The following is a 14,600-nucleotide window of genomic DNA, read 5'->3' as shown; positions in this document are numbered from 1 at the left end:
AATGCTTGTCGCCAAATGTTAGGGAAAGCTAAAGGATTTTCCACTCTTTGACAATCAAACTAGAATTGGGAATCTGACAAAATAGGATACTTCTCTTAAATAGTTCCGAGATCTATTTTAAAAGGCAGCCAGTTCCACTGTGGTAAAACCTTTGTTTAAAAGTTTCTTATTCAAGCCAAAAATCATACTCCCTAGAGTTTACAATGCAACAAAACAGAAGCAGCTTTCATCGTTTTCATGACAACCCTTCAACTAATAAACTGCAGTCTTCATTATCCACTAAGTCTTCTCTATTCCAGACTAAACATCCTCAGCACCTTTAAGTATTCCTCTTTTCAGTGCTGTCCAATAGAACTGCTGTGATTGACATGTTCTATATATGCACTGATGAATATGGTAGCCACTAGCCAATGTAGAATGAGTACTTGATATATTGCTGGTGATTGAAAAACTGAATTTTTAAAATTTTATTTAATGTTAATTGCCATATGTGGCTAGTGGCTCCCACATTGGACAGCACACTTACTCTCAAGTTGTCTCCCCATTGGTCACCCTCCTTGATATGCATTCAAACTTGTCAACTTCAGATGTCTGGCACCTACAATAAATTACTGCTTAATACACCTAGAGGATGGCTATTTAGCACCTAACAATATTTCTGTTTTTTTCCAAAATGGATTTTTTTCTAAGTATCCATACCCATAGGGCATGTGGTTCACGTGGATAATCACTGGAACTAGTACTTTGTCAGCAAACCTGGTGCCTAAACTTATATAACTGCTTTTTTTTAACTGAAATGCAAGACTTTGTATTTCAACTCCTGGGGATTAAGCCCAGCAGTCTGAGTACTCCAGGATGTTAATCATTTTAAAGTTTGCTTCAATATTTGGCATTGCTACCATCTAATCAGATGTAGTCCTTTAGTTTGCAAGGCACTTTTACATCCATTACATTTAATTTGATCCTCACAACAACCTTGTGAGGTAGGCAAGATATGAAATCAACATTTTATAGATAAGGCAGGTAAAACATAACACGAAATAAACTGATGGAATCTTTTTTCTACTCCATTGAGCATCCTCTTGTGTGCTGTGTTCATCCATATCCTTCACAGAAATGTTGAAAAGGACCTCCAGAAGCCATGCTGACCCTGAGTTCTTAAACAGCACTGACTGGTCCAGTAGTTTAAGCAAGTCAGTTGCACTTGAAAGTGTGATTATCCAACCCACATGTTGCCATTCTGTCCAAAAGGATGGTACAAGGGACAGTTACCTGGTTTACTGACATAAATAGCAATACTAATCCCACTGGGGAGGGGGGAAACAAAATGAGTGTTGGCTGCCAAAAATAATTTCTACCTGTCTGTATCCACAAAAGGACTGTCATACCAACTGCTTAAAGAAGCCAAGTCTCCCTCTCTTCCAAAACCCACATGGGACCATGTTTTATTATTAAGTTGGTTCTTAGCACATCTATCCCATATTGTAGTTGCTTACATATACATCTTATAATTTAAAGTCATTCAACTTTGTAATGCCCAGTATTTAGCCCATTGCTTTCCACATAGGAGGCACTCAAATTGATGAGAAATCAATTCAAGTTAATGTTTTTCCAACAGTATCTGGACTCCTCCAAAAATTAACTTGTGACTAGAAGAGGTGCAGATCATTTGGCCATATTCCTGCCACTATGACTGATTACGATTCCCTTCTAACTGGCTTCGTCTCAGTTTCCTGCAGATGCCGAGACCTTTCCAAGTTAAACCAGCTATCAATGGATTTATTTTGTCTTCTATCTGTGTTCTGGCCAAAAAACAGACAGGTTCTCTAACAACAAAGATAGAATACATTGAAGGGGACTACTTCTTAATAATGTCAACCAATCAATGAGGAAAAGAAGTCATTAATAAAGCATCTGGCTATAGGTCTTCCAAAAGAAAAGAAAAAGGACTAACAAACAAGTAAATAGTGCTTTACCATTTACAAGTCTTTCACATACATTCTCCTTTGACCCTCACAACAACCCTGTGAGGTAGGCAGCACAAATATTCTTCTTGGTTAACAGATGAGGAAAGTGAATCTTAGAGCAGTTAACTGATACACCAAGGTACTACAATTAGTAGGTGGTTTTATTTATATCAGTCTTTGGCCTAAAAATTCAGTGCCCAGCCTCCCCTTATATATGCCCTACCTACTTCACAGGGATAGTTAAGATAAAATGAATTCAAGGCTAGAAAAATATTTTGAGGGAAAAAGCACTATATAATTATTACCCACAAACTGTTATCTTCCATGATATATGGCTCGTTCCCCTTCTCATATTAGCTTGTGCGTGAACCCAGAATTTTATATTGCCCCTGTTCTGTGCTCAGCTAAGCAATTTTCAGAAGGGTAAGGCTGGGAAACAGTGGGATCCTGTTTAAAGTTATATAAATTACAATCAGGGTGACTGCTGTTAGAGCAAATTGAAAACACAGAAAGGACAATGTGGAACTAGCATCCACTGAAGCACAGAGCAAAGCAAGGCAATATTATCAGATAGGGCATGATTGCATAGAAGGGAAACGTGGTGTCAGAGTTCAAACTGGCACACACACAGTTACCTAAGGCAGAGTGGTGGCAAAGAAGAGTTATTCATTCTGATTATATAAACATGAGCAGAGGATTCATGGGAACCTGTGCAAATGCATCTTATGTCACACAGATCTCTCCAGCTGCCTACGGAATATAAACAACAGTGTCATCTTCATTTTAAAGAATGACTCTACCTGTGCTTATATCCTGAACTAAACCAAGGAACAGCTCCATGCTAAACTTCCTTGGCTAAAATACAACCAGTACCATCATTACTAATCAGATGTCTTTTAAGGTAATGGAAACTATTTAGATGGCTGTTTATAGATTTTTTTCAGGATTTACTTTGGATTCTCCTGCTTTAAGACCCAAAGAAAGTTATATTGAGTTTTTATTGGTGATTCTGTGTGTTTATAACAAAGTATGATAACTGAATATAACATATTAAAAGTGTTCTATAGCATCTCTTCAGAAAAGATTATATACTATACAAACTATTCAAGTCATACAAAACCATTTTCAGTGTCTTTTCAACTGAGAAGAATCTATTCAGCACGCTTCTCCTCCTGAGGTGGTTCATACTGAGAAAGCTATAGGGCAAAGACAGAGGTGTTTAGGTGAATTTTATTCTAAATTGGGTAAAAATAGTAACAAAACAAAATGAGTTAACTATTATATTCAATTTAAATTTTAAATCAGTAAGTTTGTATGACTGTAAGCTTCTATATCCTTTTTCAAAAATTCAGTGACTTACAATTTAATACCAACAAGCCCAACGAAAGCCCTTTTTGTGTAAACATTAAAAATTACTCAGTATTTGTGGAGCACTTTAGCTCAGTGGTTGAACACCTGCTTCACATGTACGAGGTCCAGGTTCAATCCCGGGTACTTCCATAAAAATAAATATATATTGTTTAAAAATTACTCCACAATTAAAATTTAATTTTAATTCATGAAAACACTGCTCAAATACTTGATATCCAATAATCTATATCTTCCCAAAGATTAGAAACTTTTGTGGTTTATAATAAGGAACTTTCTTCTCTCCATCAAAAGTTGACTGAAATATTCCTCCAAAAGCCTAGGGAAAAATATGGGACTGGTCTTAATCTAGCCAGTCATGAAGAATAAATAATATCTTTGACTTAAAAGGTGCCAGGAAGTTACCTGGCATTTGCACATTGTGGAATCTTGCATAATTTAATAAAATATTGCATTTCTCTTATGCTAAATTATGGTCCCCTGACAGAACACTGGGCTAAAATTTGGGTTCTTCCAAGTAGCTGTCAGATTTGAACTTATCTGACCTTCGCTGTGCTTTAATTTCTTCACCTATAAAACAGTCTGTGTTCCTGTTTCACTTAGCTCACAAAGTTGTTGAGATGATAAAGCACATTGTGAAAAATGCCTAGAGTAATGTAATATTAAGTATGTGATTCAGAATGTGGTAAAGCTTAGGCGTTGCCTAAATTGAAGTTTAATAAATTCTCATGGGAGTTTGAACAAAGGAAAAACTTTAGCACCAGAAAAAGTTAAGTGCGAATGAGTTAGTAAAGGTACATTAGCCCAGGGCCACCACATATGACCAGGCAGACTGTATACTGCACAACTCTTAAGCAGCACTGTTCACAGAGCAGTGGCCGTTTATTACCCACATAAATCAAATTCTGAAGAATCTTACTATAGTCCACTTAATTATAAGCAGCATTAACCAGTAATATTCTCATCTTTTTGTTGATGCAAATTCCCAAGAATCTCTTCCTGACCACACTTTGCTTGACCTATTAAACTGGACTTGTGGTGTTCCTAAACAGGGCGTAAGTTCGACCTTGCAACTAATTCAAATTGATATTTATCCTCCTCTTTTTCCTACTGTCCATTTTAGTCAGTTCTGATTATATAATTTTTAAAGGTGAAATGAATTTTAATATGGATGCTTTTTTTGAAAGTTTACCTTTGTTTTCAGTTTTTTATTTTCTTCTACAATAGCTTCATATTTCTCTTTCATTTCTGCCAATTCCAGGCGAAGCAATTCTATTTCTGGATTTTCTGGGGTAGCAGCTCCTAAGTGATGCTTTAAAAAACTAATATCAACGTTAAGAATTTATTTCTTAAAGCTGAATGAAACTAATGAAATATCCCAGAGTAGCATCAATGTCCTTGACTAGATTCTCCCCACCCCCAAATATTTACCCAGAAATCATCAACCAAAAACTCAAAAGAAAGTAACTTTTTCAATTAACAAAAATAGTGTAAAGGTTATCTATGTGAAAAAAGAAGAGTATCAACAATAAAGTTTCTTTCTGACTTCAAATGTGAAAAGGATACTCCAAAGCACTATTAGGTTTCTCTGGTTCTTCATATAAGGCTACCAACACTGCAAATTAAAAAGCAGGAAAAACAATGATTTAAGTCTTAAATGTGAAGAGCTGAAATTATATTCCATAACCTAGCAAATATTAAATGCCTACTATTTGCTGAACATGTTGCTAGACACTGTCTATACAATGGTGAAAAAGAAAGACAAGGTTCCTGCTCTAAACAAAAGTGCAAGAGATAAACAAGGAACTAGACAAAAAGGGTCATAAACAGCAGTACTGGATGATGGGTAATGGGAGCACATATGGAAGAACACTCAGTCTCTGGCATCAAGAAAGGCTCTAGTAAGGGAAGTAAGACCTAAGACCTCAGTCTAAGGCATCAGAAAAGGCTATAGGAAGGGAAGTAAGACCTGAGACGTAGATGATGTTTCAGATAAAATGGGAAAGCCTAGGGGTAAGAGTGTAACATATTAAGGAACTGAAAACTCCAAGTATGGCTGGAGACAGTGTGAGTAATGTGGGAGGAAAGGAAGCTGGAAAAAAGGGTCAGGGTCCAGACTATGGAGAATCATGAAAATTCAGCTGGATTTTTTATCCTAAGAACAACAGGCATATAATTTAACAGGGTTAAGCAGGGAATGATAGGATCACTCCTGACTGCTGTGTGGAAGATAGGACTGGAATGGGACAAGGATAAAGACAGATTATGAGGCTGATGTGGTAATCCAGGTGAAAAAATGACCTGCACTGAGGGATAGAAGAGTGGAAACAAGTTGAGTGGATTTGAGAAAAATTTAGGAGAAAATCAACAGGGCTATGATAATTACAGGAAGAAGCTTTTAATTCAAAATAATCTTCAAGAATCAAATTTCATATACATCATGCTAAATAACCACCAACCAAAAACTTCACTAGTAATCAACATGCTCATATCCACTTAAGTATATACTTTGATGGTTTCAGAACCAATTGCTCATGTAAGCACTACCTAAATTATCATCTAATGAACAAATTCCTTTGAGAATTTACTCTCCATACCAGTGGTTAACCTTTTTATGGGTCATGGAGCCCTTTGAAAAATCTGATAAAAGCCAAAACATTTAACTACCAGCCCCAAAAATGTGCTTATCTAGGCCCCAAGTTAAGAACCCCCTTACATGATTCCCTTGTTTTTAATCACTTACCAAAATACAGACAGTATGAAAAAAATCAAATGGGCAACTACATTTAACAACTTAAACTGAGTTCTGATACTTTTCATCTCTCTAAATGCGTTTACACTTTTTTTTTTGGAATTGGCACATTTACACCACCACTACCCTTCCTTTCCTCCCCTCTCTTCTTTCAATATCTGATACTTATGGTGCTCTTGTTGATAATTACAGAATATCACGTAAATTTAAAATTTTCTATGCTTTTCTGTAGATGACATATACTTCCTTTTAATCAGACAAGGAGAATGCTATACCTGATCAGGTTTCCCTTTTTGCCTTAGTAGCCAGGATTTTTAGAGGCTGAAATAGTGTTCTAAATAACTAATCAACTTATGTGCTGCTAAAATAAAATGCCTCTTCTTCTACTTGACTCTGTCATGATCTTTATCTTTAGCCGTCTTGCCTTACAGTGTTTTAATGTTATAAGCAGTTCCAAATTCTCTTGGAAATAAGATGGATAAAAACTATAAATTAAACCTGTGTAAAGTACCTTATGTTTGAAGCTGAAAACCAAATTTTCAACAGACTGTATTAAAAAATACTATGTTAAATTGACTGGCTTATTTGGGGAGACCAAGAGGTGTTAGATCCCAGTGGATGTAAGGGAAAGGAAGCCTCCAGTGGTTCCCAGTCTCATGAAGTAAAATCCATGTACACAAAGCTGTACACTTTCTGTGCAATTAGTTACCTCCCACAATCATCACTTCTCTGCCATTCACCATCCTCTCCTTCACTTGCTCCATTCCACCACTCTGGCACCCTTAAACTTCTTGGAAGTCTCAACATCATATACTACTACACATTCTGGTCTTTTCTCAGACTTCTTAAAAGAGGCTATCCTTAAGGCACACACATCCCACCTCTCACTCGTTATTCCTTTACCTTGTTATGTTCTTATTCATAATTATCACTAGCTGACACTATGTATTTATTTTATTATATGTCTCCCTCAGCCAGAGCATTAGCTCATGAAAGCAGGGACTTTTTTTTTCCCACTGCTGTATTCCCAGTGTCTAGAACAGAGAGCTCAATAAAATGGTTATATAAATGACAGAACTGAACCTGTGGGGTTTTTGAGGGGAGGGGATCAACATTTTAAGCATTGGAGATACTTTCAGAGACCTCTTACAGCACTTTCACAGAGTTGTAGCTCAATGTTTGCTGAAATTTGTTTGCAGAGATAGAGAAACTAACATCTGAACCCAAAATAGATAGCAATTCAGAATTACCAGCCCATGCATGGGAATTAAAAGCTCTGCTTTCAGCTAAGACCCACAGTTATTCTTCTCCCAGAATTTTCCTCTAACCTTTGCTTTTACCCAAAGAGCAGTTATCAAATTCTCTCTCATATGGTTCCACGTTCTCCTCCCGACCAGATCTTCCGCTCTACATCCTTGAAAATCCCAGTTAGTTGAATGACACAGGCATTTAAATTACTGCTTAGCTAATGAACTAAGCAGTACCCTGGCCATCTCTTGGAAACCTTCCCTTTCGCTCACCTAATCTATTTAGATCCTGAATCCCGGAGGAAGAGAAAACAGTGTAACAGTAAGCTTCCATTTTTGAAAATGAAAACAGTATTACCATTTTGGTGTGCTTCAAACCCTTTAAACTGTTAATCATGCGATCTGCACAAAGGAGAAATATACACTCTCAAACGGGAGTTGAAAAACCACAGCCAAACTGGCTATGAATCGCCTTACTTTATCGCCCACTTTAAGTATGCAAGTTTCCTCACTTGTCCCATTGTTCGAGGGAAAGTGTTTCAATATTCAGAGGGCTCCGCAAAAACTGTAAAGTGGGAGGAATCCGGATCTCACGGGCTTTAACAAACATGCCCACTGCGGCTGCTCCAGGCAAACCAACGGAAGTTGGAGACTTTGCAACAGCTGCAAGAGTTTCACTCCCTGGACGGGAGAGTGGGAGCGTGAGCTAGGCTACCCCCAGCAGGATGGCGTCCGGCATCCCGGCCCGGCGTGCCGATCGCTCTGGAGCCAGGGGCCCACCTTGCTGGCCTGGACCGGTCCTACCTGCTCCCCTCTTTCCCCACCTCAGCCCGTCAGGGGCGCGGCACCGGGGAGCACGAGGGCACGAGGAACCTTCTCCTACCCCATGCTCACCCTTGGTTAGCGTGTCCAGCACCCCCGACTTCTCCAAGTATCTCCGGAACTGCTCACGCTTCGAGTCGGCGGCCTGAGGAGACACGGCGGGTCAGTGGCCGGAGCAGGAAGGCGCTGGGAGTCCGGCAACCCCGCCTACGCCTCACTACCTCAGGTCCCCCCAAACGTGCGCGCGCGTCCCCACTCCCACCCGGAGCCGACCAGCGGCTGGCTACCGCCCGCACAACCCCAGCCACGCCGCGCCCCCCTCACTTTGTAATGGGCCATAGTGACAGCGGCCGCGGCGTAGCTGGCGCCGGAGACCGTGGCTGGCGGGCTCCGAGCAGCACTGCTCATGCGCAGGAGGGCGCACGCGCCTGCGCACCTGCAAAACATGGTCTGGAATCGCCCGGGTGTGGCCTGTTTTCATGACGACCAGGACGCTCTGAATCCCCCACAGAGGGCGAGCCGAGGGAGGCTGCGTACGCCCGCCCCTCTGGCCAAAGGAGCCGCACCGCTCCTTCCTCTTCCGGTCGGCGGGGCGATTCAGTTGCTTAGCGAGACTTGGAGAAGTCTGGACCAGTGTCCAGGTGGGGCTAACGGTGGGCGTGGTGCCTGGTGGCGCAGTCTGCGGAGCCGGCGGAGACCGCAGTTCCCTCCTGAAGGAGGACCTTTCGCAAGTGGGAGTTTGGAAGCTGGAATGAATCGTGAGTGAAAAACAGCACGTTACAGACGCAGGTCGATGCCTGGACTTCCAAGGGCTTGAGGAGAATGTTTAGAAGTATTGTTTGGGCTTCAGCTTTCACGTTTATATTCTTGTTCTTTGGCTGCCTTGACGTGGGCCTCCGGAGATTGAGCGGTAAGTAATATGCTAATAATAATAGCTTGCATTCTTGAGCGCTTACTGTGTGCTAAGCACTGTGCTAAACCCATGTGTTTCTGAATTTACTCCTCAAAACTTCCTTTACGGTTAGGTAACCAGTGAGTAGTAGAGACAATACTCCAATACGGACAGTCTGACTCCAGAGCCCCCTTTTTATCACGATGCTATAGTTAAACTTGTGAAGAAAACTCACCGATCCTTTTGTTAAGATTGAATTTACTAAATACAGGCATTATGATTATACCCAAACACGTCAGGTTGCAGTCAATAATGACAATAAGTTATTAAGTCCTGGGAGCAAACAAATTTTACCCAGTGTCCAGAAAGAAAAGATTAGAAAATAAAAGAAGGGAGTTATATAGAAAAGAACACTATCCTAATGCTGTGGTTCTTTTAAAGAGAAAACCTGGTTTCAAACCATTTACCCTCAATGCTGAAGAAATGATTTTCCCAAAATTTGGTACTTCACACATTTTGAAGGGAGCTGCGAAAAAGTAATCCTGATTTGGTAACTTCATCTTTGAATTTAAAGATACTCCATTATGATTCAGAATTAGAGCTGTTTTTCATTTTTTGAAATGAGTTTGCAGTTGTCTGTCTTGACTGCTGGTCTTCAAAGCTGCCCCTTTATTTAGTCTCTCCACCACCACCAGGCTACTTCTATATTATAATGTGCATAATGTCTGAAAGCCAACAGCTGTTCAGATCTGAAGGTCTGTGGGAGCCTCACCTACCAATGAGATTGTTTGTCAGTGACACTGAATGATTTGGAGGATAAGCACTAGTACTATCGTAGGTTCTTATGAATCCAGATTCAAAGGACAATTCTCCCTAAGAATAAAGAGTCACGTTGTTGGGAATAACCCTGCTAAGGAGAAAGGATTCTGATTGTGCACTCTCTGGACTAGCCCTTGAGGAGGTGACCCCCAGTTCTGATTCTCTGTAGGGGAACCCAGTATAACAGTAAGCTACCTCAGTTACCAGGTACACTTAGTTGACAGAAAACTGGGGTGATTGCCCCACATGGTTGTTCAGATCTATAGCAACACTTGAAATAGAACAGTGACCTCTAGAGTGGTTCCTTTTGCTGTCTTTGTCATCAGTTTCTCTTTTTTTCCCCTTAACTGTTTACCATTAACTTCTTTTCCAAATACTTTTTGAATTATTTAATGATTATTTGAGCCTGTCTGTTGAAGATGACTACACATAGTATTAATAGTGCCAATGTCATTAAAAGGTACAATTTCCTGTTCACCTGAAAGACATTTCTTATTTCTACAGTGATTGTCAGAATCTACCTGGAAGGCAAAAGATGAATTTAAATGAGGGTACACTGCTGCATGCATTTGCATTTCCACTAACAGATTATAATCAAGTGCAGCAGGGAGTCACTTCACTGACTTTGTAGATGTAATCTGATATTTGGCAAGTTTTTGTTTTGACTTGTTTGTGTAGAATTCATTATGTTCATCCTTCAACTTTTATTTTGTCCAAAGTCCTCTTTTTTCTCTTTTAGTCTTTCTTCAAATCAAGATGGAAAAAAAACAAGTTGGATAATTTAAGAAAAATGAAACCATGACTATGAATTAATAAATAAGAGGAATATTCTTTTCTGTTGGTCTTGAGACAAAACAATCAATTACATTTGGACATGAGTGGCCATGGGATTTATATATAGATTCTAACTGAAATCTGTATAAAAGATACTGTTCAATCATGAAACCAACTTCAACCATAGAGCAAGTGAAACATGTATTATGAAAGTTCTGGTGGAGTTATATTGAAATTCCTTTGCTCCAGCTGACAAAGCTTTTGCTCCAATCTTCTCTGATCCCCAGGTATTTCAAATTCTATCCCCTCCAGTTCTCTCAATTGTACTTTGATCCTCTGCCTTTCTTTCTCTAGAACTCTCCATCAGTACAAGATATGGTCATGTAGACCAGAGACAATGAAGTCACAAATATCACCTGCAGAACCCAGTATCTAATGAGAGAGAGAGGAAAGTCCTGGTCATAGCATACATTTCTGCAGCTGGGTTGTTCTGTATTGCAAGTAAAGCCAGGCTGCTCATCTTTCCATACAACTTCAGCATTCGAAATATAGCAGGATCGTGAACCAGATCTTTCCAATCATGGTGGAGTGGATAGGAACTTCTTCCAAAATACCTCCAAGGAACTTCAGGTGCCCCATGTTTACTGGCTCAACCATCTTAGCTCTGAACCCCATCAAAAGGAAACAGATAAATTCTTTCATTCTCAATGGAGCACTATTTCTTAAAGCAAACCTGTGGCCAAAATATGAACAAAGCATCACTCAGTTCATTGGTTGCTTTACTTTTTCCTTAGATAGTTGTGATAAGCTGTTAGCAAGAATATATTTAAATTGAATCAGGAATTAAAAATCACTCACGGTTAGACTCCATAATGCAGTTTTAAAAACATGAAACCTGGGGTAGGAATGTATATTGTATTAATATTAGGGTTACGTAGGGAAATAGAGCCAACAGGAGATATCTGTAAATATTATGATTATAAAATTGTCTCACATGATGGTGTGGATGCATGAGTCCAAGTTCCATAGGGCAGGCTGCAAATTAGGAATTCCGATGAAGGTCCTCAATGAGCTCCATAGGAGAAGCTGTCTGTCTGAAGTAGAGATAGGAATTCTCTCTCTGAACACTGAAATCACTTCTCCTTTGAAGGCCCTCAACTGATTGGACGAGACATCTCATTGCTGAAGGCACTCCCCTCAGTTGATTATAGATGTAATCAATCATAGATGCAATCCACTAACTGATAATTTAAGTCCACTAAATGTCCTCACAGTACCATTTGGCCAGTTCTTGCTTGACCAAACAACTGGGCACCATTTCCTGGCCAAGTTGACACAGAGCTTAAATATCTCATATATATTCTATATTAGGAATAGAATTGTAGGATTCCCTATAAAAAAGGAATCTTCTTACTTAGCTGATAGGAAGTGTGAGTCTTGTTTCTAAAGCAGGAAATTTGGAGAGTTTTCCTAAAACTACTGACTTGATCATACAAAAGTTATAACTAAGGTTCATGATTTTTAAATCTTGTGTATGCATAAAGAAACATGAACGTTCTCCATGTGATAATTCAGTAAGATAAAGCATTTAATTAAACCAGAGGAAACCACTTTGGCTCTTGCTATAAGAATTTAGATTCGTGTTTTTTTTTAAGATTTTTGTTTTCTATTCCCCCCCCCCATTGTCTGCTCTCCATGTCCATTTGCGGTGTGTTCTTTTGTGTCCGTTTGCATTCTTGTCGGTGGCACTGGGAATCTGTGTCTTTTTATTGCATCATCTTGCTGCATCAGCTCTCTGTGTGTGCAATGCCACTCCTGGGCAGGCTGCGCTTTTTTCGTGCAGGGCAGCTCTTCTTACGGGGTGTACTCGTTGCGCGTGGGGCTCCCCTACACAAGGGACACCCCTGCGTGGCATGGCACTCCTTGCGTGCATCAACACTGCGCATGGTCCAGCTCACCACATGGGTCAGGAGGCCCTGGGTTTGAACTCTGGACCTCCCATATGGTAGGCAGATGCTCCATAAGTTGAGCCAAATCTACTTCCCAGATTAGTTTTTTAATATACATTTAAATGTCTAAAATCTAATTTCTTTCTGGCAAATATTGAGCATCTCTAGGAATTCATTGCAGAAACATTTATGAATATTTATATAATTCTCATACTTTGCTATGAAAATTTTTGTAAATTTTTATCGTGTTAAATAAAATGAACTCCTAGAAGCAGATGTGGCTCAAGCAGTTGACTTCCTGTCTCCCACATGAGAGGTATTGGGTTTGGTTCCCAGTGCCTCCTAAAGAAGGCAAACAATGAGCAGACAACAAGAAAAAACAACAAGCAAAAACAAATGAGCAAGGAACAGATGTGGCTCAAGCAGTTAAGTGCCCACCTCCCACAATGGTTCAATTTCCAGTGCCTCCTAAAAGGAAAAACAGACAGACAATGAGCAGAAACAATAAGCAAACAAACAGGGGGGCCATCTGGGGGAGGGGGAGGGAAATAAAAGCCAAAAGTAAAACCCTCAATTTAAAAAAAAATTGTCAACTATTTTGTAGTGCCAGAATGTTATATTACTTGATTGGCTCATTGGTGTAGTAGTGGTATAATAGAAATTTTCATTAATTAACTAATTTACCCAAGGTCACAGTGCTGGAGCTGGCATTCAAATCCAGTTAGTCTGAAGTCTGCTTATAACTGTTATACTAAACTGATAATTTTCTTCTTCGAGTAGACTTGACGTTTTCATGAAAGAGACCTTAAGAGATCATCTGTTTTCTCTTGTAAAGCTCAGTTATTTGAATAAGTCTTATCAAATAGTGATAGTTTTGGGTTTTTTATATAACTGATTCTAGACTTTTTGGTTCCTGTTAAAAAGACTTGCAAAAGTGTCAGCCTTCTAAAATTAAGTTGAATTCCTGAGATAAAGAAAATTTCTATTTGACTTTATTATGTTAATAATACTCTATCCTTTGACCTAACACCCAAGCACTTTAAAATGTAATCAAAGATATTATTCACATTGTTTTTTAGAGTAGTCACAAGTTGGAAACATCCAAAATAATTATCAATGCTCGATAAATAAATCATGATATAGCCACAGGGTGGTACTATGCAACCAGTATAATTATATACTAGTATAGAAAGACATCTAATATATTGTTTTAGCAAAAGTCAAGTTATAAAATAGAGTAGTATAACCCCATTATTGTAAAAATATATGTTTATATGTAGAGATGCATACAAAAATGTCTAGAAGGATATTCATCAAAATATTACCTATGATTATCTCTGGATGGTGGGATTATAACTGACTTTTTAAATAATTATATGTATTTTAATTTTTTTACAATGAGCACTTCAATTTCATAATCAGAAAATGAAAAAAGGATTTTTTTTCCCTTAAATGAAAAGAGTAAAGTATTTCCTAAAAGAAGAAGACTCACCCTGCAGCATGCCCACAGTTCATGTCTAGGACTATGTACTCTTTCCTTGTTAATAAAGTGTACTCCCTTGCTTACCCTATGGTGTGTCCTTAAAATTCTTTTTATGTGGCATAGCCAAGAACCTAGAGGACCAGAACCCAGAGCCTTCCACCAACACATTTGGCAAGCCCAGCCAGGAGAGGAGGCAAGTAATGCTTCCCAGCCCCCACCAAAGACTAGAATAAACACCTTCCAGAACACAATATTACTCATGTTGGAATTTCATCCAGCTCCAACCATGGTGCTGGACCCATCTTCCCTCAACCTCAGTAGACTAGCTAGAGGGTTTATACTTTGTCAGGCAGGGCCTACTCCCCCTAACCAGCAAGGAGCAGCTACAGAAGAATGACCATCCCCCTTCAGCTCCCAGTTAAGAATAAGGGTGTAAGCTCTCTGAGGGGGGAGTTGAGGCAGATTAGTATAGGAAAAGGAAAGACTTGGGTCACAGCTGAGAATCCATCAGAAAGCATGCCCAGCAA

The 14,600-nt window shown here is 39.3% G+C and overlaps 2 protein-coding genes across 2 annotated transcripts; both read right to left on the bottom strand.

Annotated features, from left to right (window-relative positions):
- Window positions 1–932: 932 nt before the first annotated feature.
- MYCBP (MYC binding protein) lies at window positions 933–8,591 on the bottom strand. Its single transcript, XM_004467116.5, has 5 exons — window positions 8,481–8,591; window positions 8,229–8,301; window positions 4,902–4,950; window positions 4,528–4,657; window positions 933–3,163 (listed from the first exon to the last, which is right to left on the bottom strand). Exons 1-5 carry the CDS (start codon window positions 8,562–8,564, stop codon window positions 3,119–3,121), a joined length of 381 nt encoding a protein of 126 aa, XP_004467173.2. The 5' UTR covers window positions 8,565–8,591; the 3' UTR covers window positions 933–3,118.
- Window positions 8,592–9,791: 1,200 nt separating this feature from the next.
- On the bottom strand, window positions 9,792–11,280 carry GJA9 (gap junction protein alpha 9). Its single transcript, XM_058304724.1, is given in 7 exon segments — window positions 9,792–9,818; window positions 9,820–9,921; window positions 10,090–10,206; window positions 10,209–10,830; window positions 10,832–11,021; window positions 11,024–11,181; window positions 11,183–11,280. Coding segments are annotated over 7 exon segments (1,314 nt in total).
- Window positions 11,281–14,600: the final 3,320 nt, after the last annotated feature.

The sequence above is a fragment of the Dasypus novemcinctus genome, chromosome 9, assembly GCF_030445035.2.
Source record: "Dasypus novemcinctus isolate mDasNov1 chromosome 9, mDasNov1.1.hap2, whole genome shotgun sequence".
NCBI lineage: Eukaryota > Metazoa > Chordata > Mammalia > Cingulata > Dasypodidae > Dasypus > Dasypus novemcinctus.
The sequence above is the reverse complement of the archived record's forward strand: the minus strand, read 5'-3'. Positions and strand labels throughout refer to the sequence as shown.